The 12786-nt window shown below is 37.2% G+C and overlaps 1 protein-coding gene across 1 annotated transcript; it reads left to right on the top strand.

Moving 5' to 3' along the window:
- The first annotated feature begins 7973 nt into the window (after window positions 1-7973).
- Window positions 7974-11141, top strand: LOC124541716. Its single transcript, XM_047119656.1, has 3 exons — window positions 7974-9644; window positions 10137-10255; window positions 11124-11141. The coding sequence occupies exons 1-3, from the start codon at window positions 7985-7987 to the stop codon at window positions 11139-11141; spliced, it is 1797 nt and encodes a 598-aa protein (XP_046975612.1). The 5' UTR covers window positions 7974-7984.
- Window positions 11142-12786: the final 1645 nt, after the last annotated feature.

The following is a 12786-nucleotide window of genomic DNA, read 5'->3' as shown; positions in this document are numbered from 1 at the left end:
AATTTATTTAATACTTTTCAGTGTTGTTTTGTTATTTATAATTACAATTGGTAGTGTTTGTCATTCACTTTATTATATTCAGTACATTTCGGCTTTCGACTCTAAACATAACTCAACGCCGTTTCAATACGATGTGGACTGCAACTCAAATTAAGCGTTACCTAAGTTACAATAGCCTAATGTTAACTGCTCATCGCCAATTAGACAATACCATTTTTCCCGATGCAATGCCGTTAATCATTGAGGAATTCTCCTGGTAATCCACCATCAGCTAGACTTCATCATAGGCATGTTTACTAACATCAATTGCTTGGCGACTATCTTAAAGAAATAGAACTAAACCCGTAAAATAGTTACTTACTAATAGGTTCTGATTACCAGTTGTGGTCTTCATCATCAGTTCCACTTCATCAAATGTTACTTTTCGTGAGCATATGGCCAAGGCACTTTGAATAAAACCGAAATCACTATAGGTGTGCCTATAAAATTTGAGGAATTCCCTCGATTTCTCCGGGATCCCATCATCAGATCCTGATCTCCTGACAATGGGACCACCTGTAAAACATGCCCTTTCAAACAAAAAAAGAATTGTCAAAATCGGCCCAGCCATCTTCGAGTAATTCGGTAACATACATAAAAAATAAATAAAAAAAGGCCCCGACGAATTGAGAACCTCCTCCTTTTTTTGAAGTCGGTTAAAAAGAGTACTTTTTAGAAAGAAACATCTGGAGTTAGGCTCGGGCTCCATCATAGGACACTAATTACTGTAAATAACAGCATTGTAAATCTGTTTATATGAAAAGAGCAGCTATACGAGCTTATTGACGTTTCTTCTCTCTAGAAGTTGCTTTCCGTAACGGTGGTAGTATTTAATTATTGACGATTCAAAAACGCTTCATTGTGAAGTTTACTTGAATAAAATTGATTTGATTTGACTAACTAGTACGTACAAGGTGAAAAATGCATGCACGTGTGTTATATATTTTTACGATCACAATGAATAATTACAATATATTATAATACATGCCGTAACGCTGGCTAAGTTGTAGGGTTGCATTTCACGAAGACCCGGTTTCAATCACAAGGCCAAGTACAATATTTGGTTTATGTATCAAATTGTTTGAAAAGTCATTTCCTTATGTCCTTACATTTTTTTTACAGAATAGGTTGGCGGACGAGTATATGGGCCACCTGATGATTAGTGGTCAGCATCACCCATAGACAATAACGCTGTAGGAAATATTAACTATTCCTTACATCGCCAATGCGCCACTAACCTTGGGAACTAAGATATTATATCCCTTGTGCCTGTAGTTACACTGGCTCACTCACCCTTCAAACTTGAACACAACAATACTGCATACTGTTGTTTAGGGGTAGAATATCTGATGAGTGGGTGGTACCTACACAAGCGTCTTGCACAAAGCCCTACCACCAAATAAGTATGTAAGTAAGTAGTATGATTAAATCACAAGTAAGCTGAATTAAACTGCAATATAATACATATGTTTAAGTAAGTACAAAACGCAGTAACCGCCGTTAATTTAATAAACACCAGGTCGATTTGTAAATCCTTTTCAAATTAAACATTTCTGGTACATTAATTATTAACCTATGACAAATGTTCACATCGGCAATAACGCTGTTCGTGGCCATTGAATAAACATTTATTAGGGCATGTTTGGAGCTATTCTAATGCGGTTTGACGCATTGATTAGCGCGCTAATTTTCTCTAACAATTAATATTTGCGTGTTCGATGGACTGGATAAATAACATTTTATTGACCTATTTGTTTTTAAAACAGACCACTTGACCCAATTCCTACCAATCGCGTAACAATTACCATACATTCTTCATTAGAACTAAAATAGTAATCACAAAATATAATTTAAATATTTCGACATTCATAGCCTCTCGACTACATTACGTACTCTACTACATTGTCCGATGGTTTCGACTACATTGTCCGATGCTTACCAGAGATGATTTCATTAAAATTTGCACAGATTGCATCTTATGCTTGGGAGTAATGATAGATTGATGACCTTTTGTATCTATAAAACTCAAATAAGCTGGGCAATATATTTTTTAAAATCCTCTTTTTTAATATAGATTTTAAAATCGAAGAGTATTAATTAGTATTTGTATCGGTGCCTATGTAATTAATTTCATTGGTGAAAAAAATTACTTCCAGGTACCTGTATGTAACACCTATACACAGCAATACTTAGCAATTGTACTGTTACGGTTTGGTAGGTGAGATAGAGACACAATAGGCATAAAACCTTGGTAGCCAGAGTTGGCGCCGCATTGGTGGTGATGTTAGAAAATAATAGTTAACATTTCTGGAACGCCGACTTCTATGTATGGTTGCAACTGGCCCATTTTTCCGTCCACCTATCCATTTTATAAAACCCGTCTAATTGGATGAAGTATATTTTGATTTTCATTTTCTAGAACTGGATCCTAAACAACTTAACCAAGAGTCTCATCAATGGATACGACTTCTGAATTCTTCAAGTGCCTTCATTAGAGGTTACACTTCACCGTAAGTGCTGTACATTGAATGTAAAAATATGTGAGGACACCTGCATGTTTTCACATGCTTGTCAGTAGCTGACTTAATGAAGAGTATAAATTAAAAAGAACACTCGTATCTTGAATTAGCTTGGAGATTTAGTTCAACGTGAAATGTATTTTAGTGCAATTGAAATAATGATATCGCATTTCTAAAGAAAATTCAATTTCTAAAGAAAATCTCGAAAACTAAATTTCGACAAATTTCGATCAGCTGCGCTATTTTGTAAGAACTTACTTGATATCTCATTTGTTCTCACGAGTTGGAAACTGATTTACGGTAATAAGCTATTATTTAATGAACAAAAAAATTACACAAACACAAAATTCGAATGATCATTAAAGAAGTAATGAGGTACATATATGGCTTACTTAAGAAGGGTTCATCAAAAAATTAACAGACTTTGTTGAGTCTGACATATGTCACCTTGGTAAAAAAACTTAATATTATAGTCTCCTCTCAAGCCGGATTGGTCTAAACTGACATGCAACTAGCAACGCACGCTCTGATTGGTCAAATCAAATAGCGCGCGCTTCCCTGACTTCTTCTCTTTTCAAGAAATCCCATAGATTAAAGAAATGTTGAGGAAATATGTAACTTCATAACGAATTATTTCACTATAGATGCAGTTTCTTTGGAAATCGGCTCTGTTCGTAGTCCCCTACATTGGAAAGTACGTATTGATTGACATTCCCTTGGACAATTAGCATGAGGTATCACCTTAAATAAAGAAAGAGTATCTGTCGAGGTACAAACTTTTAGGTTTTTTACTTATACAGTGGGTCACGTTCCAATGGGTATACGCCAGTATATGTGGCCAAAAGTGGTCAAAAGAACATCATTACAATTTCGATGGTAAAAAGCTGCTTCAGGATATTAAGACCACAATAATTAGAAACATTTCACAGTAAGCCTTTTTGAGATCTGAATTAATGACAGAAGAGATTTTGTATCAAGTATCCCTTTTTTAATTTTGAACCGTTGGAAGTCCTAAATAAACACGACCGAGAAATTATGCAAGCGCACAGGTAATAATTAATTTATGCCATATTATGCAAAGACCTACAAAACTTGGTTTAGAAGCATTTATTTAAACGATTTTGTTTATTTTCGAGTGTTTAGCGAGTTCGTGTTTGTACTGCTCTCAAAATATTTAAGAACTAATTAGAATGATAAACTTAATGATGTATTTCTTGTATATTTTGTAAATAATTATAATTTATAGCTTTTAAACGCTATTTACGTTTTCTGTGACATAATATATAGGGCGGGTAATTGAGACACCAATACGGTAAGAGGCCATTACTGCCTATGACAGTGGCGTTGCAAGAAATTACAAGAATTCCTTATATCAACTATACACAACATTGCAACACCAACTTTGGAAATTAAGTTGTTATGGCATCTGTATTTGTAGTCACACTGGCCCGTTCAACCGAAGAACCCTAAGTAATAATGTTTGATGGTAGAATATATTATGAGTGGATGATACCGATCCAGGCACGAAACTTTACTGCCAAATTGATAACTATTAACGTTTTCTATAAACTGATACAGCCATATCTAAACAAGCGGCTATCAACAGCGACCACACATTAATTTTATATTCCAAATATATTTTATACTACTTTACATTAACATTTCAGATTTTTCTAAGAGTCTTGAAATGTATGTCAGCCAATTATATAGAGATATCAGGCTGATTGAATTTAGTCCTATCCACTGGATCATCTTAATGTAAAACAGTGCGATTTTATACGAATTCACTTCGTATTTCACTCATAAAACGTTGACAACCAACAAACGCCATTTTGATAAGTGTATGCTATAAATTTCATAATTATTAAAGACAGTATCGCATATCTCATTCTGACATTTCAGGATTATGTTCCGCGGTGAATTTCAAATATTTTCTTACAAAATACCTCTGATGTAAACAAAATGTAAATAATAAATATCTTGTCTTCTTTTACTTACTTACTTTATTTTTTTTACTTACTTACTTTACTTGGTGGTAGTGCTTTGTGCAAGCCCACCTGGATAGGACCACCTACTCATCAGATATTCTACCGCAAAACAACAGTACGCAGTATTGTTGTGTACAGTCACAAGGGGGGACATAGCATCAAGTTCCCAAGGTCAGTGGCGGTATCGATTAGCCACGATTGGTCACGATGGTGACCACTTACCATCAGGTGGCCCGTCCACCAACCAACTCCATAAAAATAATGCGTGCACAGAATTGCGATAAAATGTATTTTAACATTATTGTACTGGTCACTATTTCAGAACATATCTTTAAAACTATCATTCATAAAGCACAGTGCTCAATATTTTGCTAACGTTAAAATAAATTGCGCAATTACCACGTATTTAATAATATGCCCAACTAATTTAGAACTGTCATTTAAACCAACAAAATCATCGGAGTGGATAAACCGATGTATGGTATCAGCAATTATAAATTCAAACTAAAATTCGTTATCTATACATATAATAAAATTTTAACTGATCATGAAAATATTTGAGAAAAATATAAACTCTAATCAGACTCAAATGAGTCATTTCCATGTAGTAAAATAATATATAAATACAGAGTTACATTACTAATTTTTTTTATTACTATATACAAAACACGTGTATATCAACAATATACATATATATACATAGAATGTGCCACTCAAACACAAGTAAGGAGCGGTTGCAAAGGGTTAAGTCTTAATAAATTAACGTGATGCTATTTGCAATTACGGTATACACGATTCGGTTTCTTAGATCCACTAATAGATTAAATACTCAACGCCAAAGACACCACATACACACACGCTATAAATAAAAACTCTAATATCAAACTGCAAGAGGGAAATAAATGTTTGGAACAATTAAAAAAAATGCAAGTGATAATTTTGTTTTCGTTAAAAACATCACCATTATGAAAATATTAAATCTCTCTTCAAAATACATTTCCTCTGCAGTCTTATCTCGAGCCTATTTACTGGAAGTCTGCGATGTCACTCCACGAACGCTTCCCTTGTTACGTAAAGTTGTGTAACTCCTGACACTTGAAAGTAAATTGAGACAATCTAGAAAAGTTCGAGTTGAAAATATTGTTTAGACGTTTACGCTTTCATCTCGTAGCACTTGTGTTATGAATTGCACTCCTGTTGAAGGTATGTGCATTTATGTGGAGCTGTTATCGTTGTTTAAAGTTTCGTTGCCGGTTTTACTGAACCGATACGACGGGAACTTTCAAGAGCGTACTCCTTCCTTAAAGGCCGGCAACGCAGCTGCAAGCCCTCAGTGGTGAATTTCACCTTGGGACATCTTGTCAAAATTCAAAGTTTCGCCCCCACCACCGTGATGTCCAAAAAACAGCGTAAATTTTAAGGCATTTTCTGCCTCGCACAACCATTTTGTGGGACCAGCATTCCCCGGCGGTTTTTCCAAAGCAATATGACTTGGAAGCCTCCAAGAGCGTACTCTTTCCTTAAAGGTCGACAAAGCGCCTGCAAGCTCCCCAGTGTTGCAGATGGGTCCATTGGCGATGGTAATAAATTTCCATCATGTGAGTCTTCTGCTCGTTTGCTATCTATAACATAAAAAATAAAATCCTTTCTTCTTTGGGAACAGGTTTTGATCTTAATGCACCACTCTGCTTTAATACAGGTTTATGTTGTTTAGTTGCTCATTACAGATTTTCTCATGACGCTTTCCATCACTACCAAATACGAGATGACTTATATGCACAAATAAGATTACATTTAAATTTTTCGTGTCACTTGATGCTTTTTTTTACGGCGCTTAGGTAATACTCATTTTTCAATCTTAGCAGAATCGGTCCTCTCCTGCTCCGCCGTCTGCGTCTAGATCCTCATTATACTCTCGATCGACTCTTGTATCTTGAGTACCTTGTACCTAATTGAGTTTTTCTATAACAATATTTAAATTTATAAACATTTCATTGAACGTTCTATTAAACTGAACACTATACTGTCCACTGTTTTCCAATGTAGGTAGACATAGTTTATATATCTATGTACTAATGTCATCAGTGCCGCTGCACTATATAATGCTAATATGTGCTTCATTATGCTGAAACCGCTGTTTAAGCGTAATGGAATATTAGTATTTTATTGTACCTAATATTATCTATAGGTACATATACATATAATAGAATTCGAGTGTCTGTGTGTAATATTAAAATAACTGTATGTAACTTATGTTTGTATGTTTGTTCTGGCTCTAAAACAGCTGGACCGATTTTAATGGGACTTTGACTATTAGATAGCTGACATAATAGGAGCAACATAGGTAACAACTATAACTCTTTTGTTAAACTCAAACGGTCATGAAATCGCGGGCAAAGCTAGAAATTAATATAATGTTAATGTGATACAGTCCGTTAATATTATACTACTGAGCAAACCTGAGTAAAAGGCTCCCCTCCTGTTAATCCTCTGCGTTGTTCCATTACGAGATGACGGATAGACGTTTGTTTTACAATTTCTTTTACTTTCGCGATGTTTTCCTACCGTCATTAATTTACGAGATAAGATAAAGAAATATTAACATTTTTATATACAGGTATATCAACGCGTGACCCTCTGTTTGTATTTCGGTTTTCAAATGTTTCTGTTTTATTATTATTTACAGGTTAAGCCACCAGCAAATATGTATACATATTATATAATTATGTTAACATATTTTTACATTTCAGAGACAAACTGACAAATGAATTGATTTGTTAGACGATTAAAAGTTTTTCAAATTAATTTGTTTTTTGTTACAATACATTTTTTTCTTTAATTATGATTCAATGTTCGTCAGACAACATGCATGTCTGATACATATATTTATTATAATTATAATAACTATTCATTCAAAAATACACATACATACTGACCTGCATATACATATTATGTGCCCCTTTTTTGCAAGACATTTAACAGATCAGAATGTTGACTATATTTTACAATAATAAAAGTAAAACGTAATTCGTACAACAATTTCCTTTACCTAAAAAATTTCTACAAATTCCGGAAATCCCTCAGCTGATCCAAGAGGAAAAACGCACTTTGCGTTTTAACACCGAACCACCGGACTTCTGCGAGTATTTTAATTATCCCAATCCTCCGTAAAAACTTGAGATATCAGTCTTACTTAAAACGATGTAATAGATGTGGTACAAGAGTTCCGTGTGGTCCCGGATTAGAATAGGACCTCCCCATCTCTACCCGTGGGTGTCGTAAGAGGCGACTAAGGGTTTATATTAGGGCCCAGTGTATATCATCTGCACTTTGGGCCACCCGCACGGTGGCGGGTAAACCACCACGATAGCATTCCCAAGGAGGGTTAGTGTCAGGCAGGCGGCCTACTTTAAAAATATAAGCCGAAACATTTACAGCATGGACAAAGAAAACCATAAGAATGATAGGGCTAGGGCGTACCCCACAGGCGACGCGCAGGAGCAGCACCCGGCCCCTGTGGGAAATGGACAAGGGTTGTCGCACCAAAACGGGCGGGTGCGACGTAAGAAGCGAGCTCGAAGTGTGAGAGAGGTAAAATTGAGGTGTGCGAGTTGGAATGTAGGAACGATGTCTGGAAGAGGAAGGGAGCTAGCAGATGTTCTGAAAAGGCGACGGATAAATGCAGCGTGCCTGCAAGAGACAAAGTGGAAGGGTGCAAGGGCTAGGGAAATAGGAGAAGGATATAAGTTATTCTATTGTGGAAGTGATGGCAAGAGAAATGGTGTGGGTATAGTTTTAGATAGTAGGCTGAAAGAATGTGTGGTTGATGTAAAAAGAGTGAATGATAGACTGATAGCGATTAAATTAATTGTGGACGGCGTGACACTGAATTTAATAAGTGTATACGCGCCACAGTCAGGCTGTGAGGAAAGCGTGAAAGAAAAGTTTTGGGAGGATTTTGATTGTCTGCTGATGGATTTACAGGATAGCGAGGAAGTATATGTGGGTGGTGACTTTAATGGCCATGTAGGAAAAGAGAGTGATGGATATGAGAGAGTGCATGGTGGGTTGGGATTTGGAAACCGGAACGCTGACGGCGAGGCACTTTTACAAGCTGCCTGTGCCTTCGACCTGGCTATAACAAACACGTGGTTTAAGAAAAAAGAGGAACACCTTATAACTTACAAGAGTGGCCACCACGCGACACAGATAGACTATTTCCTAGTGAGGCGAAGGAGTCTATGCTGTGTCAAAAACTGTAAAGTGCTGCCAGGCGAAGCTTTAGTCACCCAACACAGACTAATCCTAATGGATTTTAAATTAAGTGTCTCGCCCAAAAACAGCCGAACACGGCCCCCTCCTAAGACAAGATGGCGTATGTTAGAGAATGATGAATGTGCTATTAGATTTCGGAACCAAATATTGGAGAAAATGATAGAAATGAGTGATATGAAAGAGACATTGGCGAATGAATGTTGGAATGAGATGGCTGGGTATATAAGGAAGGTCGCAAAAGATGTGTTTGGAGAGTCGAAAGGAAAGGGTTTAATAGATAGGGATACCTGGTGGTGGAATGACGAAGTTCAAAATGTATTGAAAGAGAAGAAAGTGGCATTTAAAGAATGGCAGATTGTAAAAAATGTGAATGCAAGTTTTAAAGATAAAAAAAAGGAAGTCTATAGGGAATTTAAGAGGAGAGCAAAGAAGGTGGTAGCGGTTGCCAGAGCGAAGGCACAGGAGAGTTTATACAACTCACTGAATAGCCCCAGAGGCCAGAAGGATCTCTACCGAATTACGAAAGAGAGAGAAAGACGATCGAGAGATATAACATATATCAAATGCATGAAAGATGAGGCTGGTAAAGTTTTATGTAAAGATGAGGAAATAAAAGAAAGATGGAAGGTCTATTTTGAAAAGCTTATGAATGAAGAAAATGACTGGAATGGTGTTCTTCGAGAGGCGCAAGTAAATAAGGGATTAGTAAGAGAAATTAGCATGGATGAGGTAATGACAGCAGTCAAAAGCATGAAAAATGGGAAGGCTTTGGGTCCAGATGATATACCAGTTGAAGTATGGAAGATATTAAAGAGTGAAGGATGTATGTGGTTGACTTTATTCTTCAATAAGTTGTTGCATGAAGAAACCATCCCACAAGAATGGTGCAGTAGTTCACTAGTGCCCATCTTCAAAAATAAAGGAGATGTACAGGATTGCAACAACTATAGAGGGATTAAGCTCATATCACATACTATGAAAGTATGGGAGAAGGTAATAGAGAGAAGATTGCGAGAAGAGAGTGAAATTACCGAAAATCAGTTTGGGTTTATGCCAGGTCGAGGGACAATGGACGCTATCTTTGCACTCCGCCAATTGTGCGAGAAGTACAGACGTGCTCACAAGAACCTGCACATGGTGTTCATTGATCTCGAGAAAGCCTATGATAGGGTGCCTCGTGAAGTGTTATGGTGGGCATTGAAAGAGAAAGGTTTGCCTGGGAAGTATGTGGAGTTAATTCGTGCTATGTACAAGGAATCTTGTACCTACGTCCGATCGTCTGCCGGTAACACCGACCGGTTCAATGTGGCTGTAGGTTTGCACCAAGGGTCGGCTCTAAGTCCTTACCTCTTCCTGTTGGTTATGGACGCTCTAACGGCGGACATACAGGAGGAGGCACCCTGGTGCATGCTTTTTGCCGACGACATTGTACTGGTTGGTGAAGATGGACCTGAGATCCAGAGCAGATTGGAGGATTGGCAACGGAAACTGGAGAATGTTGGCCTGAAAATCAGTAGAACGAAGACTGAATACATGTTCTGCGATTTCGGCGGTCTCTCCGGTCCCGAAGCCATAGCGCTTGATGGCGCAGCTCTTCCAGTCTGCTCCGACTTCCGGTATCTCGGTTCACTCATTCAAGGCGATGGCGAAATAGATCGAACGGTGAAGCACAGGATTAACACAGGATGGATGAAATGGCGGCAGGTTACGGGAACAATTTGTGACCCCCGTATTCCCCTTAAACTTAAGGGGAAGATCTATAAGACCATGATCAGACCTGCTGTCCTGTATGGATCAGAGTGTTGGGCTACAAAAGGGATGACTGAAAGACAATTGCATGTTGCGGAGATGAGAATGCTGAGAGGAATGTGTGGTGTTACGCGAATGGATAGAGTAAGGAATGAGTATATAAGAGGAAGTTTGAAAGTGACACCGATAGCCGAGAAGTTATGTGGAAGGCGGCTATCATGGTATGGGCATGTAATGCGGAGGAATGAGGAACACATTGTGAGGAAGGCCTTGAGCATGGATGTGGATGGATATAGAGGTAGAGGACGACCAAGGAAACGATGGATGGATTGTGTGAAAGACGATATGGCTAGAAAGAATGTTACTTGTGAGATGACGTCTGACAGATAAGTATGGAAGGAGAAGACATGCTGTGCCGACCCCAAATAAAATTGGGATAAGGGCAGGAGAATGAATGAGATGTGGTACAAGATACAACCGAGGCTTTTTCAAACCTAAAGATAATTAATAAAGTTGAAATTGCTCGACACAGAGAATCATATTTTTGTTTTAGGAAGATAAGCGATTATGACGTTCAACGAATTTATAAACAGCTATTGTATGCTTGATGCTAGAATTTGGTCACACAACACTCTCCTTTACAATCATAATCTTATGAGGTACCTAATTCAATACAGTTGATACATCTGACGAAAACAAGTTACGGCACGATACAGGAACGTACTGAGATTTTATTTACCTGGTTGGCACATCCTTGGCATTTCCTAAAGTGATGACTTGATTCTTGATACCTGCAGATTCAACTAGACTACCTTTAATTTTTTTATGGTATTTGTTGGCGGACGAGCAAACGGGCCACCTGGTAATAAATATATGGCGTAAAAAATATTAACCATTCCTTAGATCGCAAATGCGTCACCAACCTTGGGAACTAAGATGACCCTTGTGCCTGTAGTTTCGCTGGCTCACTCACCCTCTCCCGTTTCCTCACAAACAGGGACACAAAAAAACCAAGTACTGTTGTTTGGCTGTAGAATATCTAATGAGTGGGTGCTACCTACCCAGACGAGCTTGGACAAAGGCATACCACCAAGTAAAATCTATAATATCATTATAAATGTGAAAGTATATCTCTCTGTTTTTCTGTCCGTCTGACTGTCGCAGAAAGGACATAGGCTACTTTTTTGCCTAACACATGACAACCAATTCCTTAAATTGTGAGCGCATCCGCGGGCTAAAACTAGTTCAAATTAATTTCGAGCCCAATATTGAGTTTATCACTATTTCGATATACTTTAAAAACACATTGATATCCATTATAAAAGAATCACTCAAGAAGCCAGTAATCCATTTCCCAAATATGAAAAACAATTTTTCTCCCATTACAAAAGATTCAGTTAAACAAATTAAAGTGAAGAGGGTTAAAAAGAACACTTGTAATAATTAATTAACAGAGAGTTCCCTTGTCAGTGTTGTCCTTCGTTCTTTCTTCCTGGTCGAACGGTTCCTTTGAGATAAAACTTTTACCAGATTCTTAAAATAAAACAACCCGACCAATTCAATTATTCTTACTATCACTTAAAATGTTCTTGAGTATTTTCGTAAAGTAGATATAAAAATGTATGCTCTATGTACATAATATCTTCAAATTCAAATAATAGTAATTCTATTTCGTATTCTATACAATATTTGACGTAACAAAACTCATCTAGTAAGTTTTTGATTACTTATCATAATATAAACAAATACTATTATTGATATATAGATGCGCATTTCAAGAAGATTACAATTCGTATGATAATGGAGCAAACGTCAAAGTAACGGGCCATGACCTTGAGTCACCGCTTGCACTAGTAATCGTGTGATATATGCTGGATGGAGTTGGCACCAGTGAAATGCGGTTAGTCCTGTCGAATCGATACTCCTAACACTGAATACCAACCAAATAAATCACTCATCACCATTGTCAATCTGTAAAATCATCGTTGGATTTCAATCAGAAATTGACTTGTGCGAAAACATCCTTGATTAAATTGGTACAACTTGCAAATCACCTATAGTTGGATTGTTTTAACATAATTTATAGCATAATGTATTTGTTACAGGACCATAGGGAAATTTTTGTTTTTCCAGCAATCAAAATGCAAGCAAAATGTTTTGCTTTTACCATAAAAAGTTACACAGGTTACGGCAAAGTTACGTCAATACGGCTTACC

This window comes from Vanessa cardui, chromosome 2, assembly GCF_905220365.1.
Source record: "Vanessa cardui chromosome 2, ilVanCard2.1, whole genome shotgun sequence".
NCBI lineage: Eukaryota > Metazoa > Arthropoda > Insecta > Lepidoptera > Nymphalidae > Vanessa > Vanessa cardui.
The sequence above is the reverse complement of the archived record's forward strand: the minus strand, read 5'-3'. Positions and strand labels throughout refer to the sequence as shown.

Bases quoted from the DNA above. Each gene is read 5' to 3' on its own strand.
- LOC124541716 (XM_047119656.1), top strand. From the start codon at position 7,985: ATGGACAAAGAAAACCATAAGAATGATAGGGCTAGGGCGTACCCCACA. The intron at 9,645-10,136 runs GTATGTGGTTGA...ATGTGGCTGTAG, and splicing joins GATATTAAAGAGTGAAGGAT to GTTTGCACCAAGGGTCGGCT.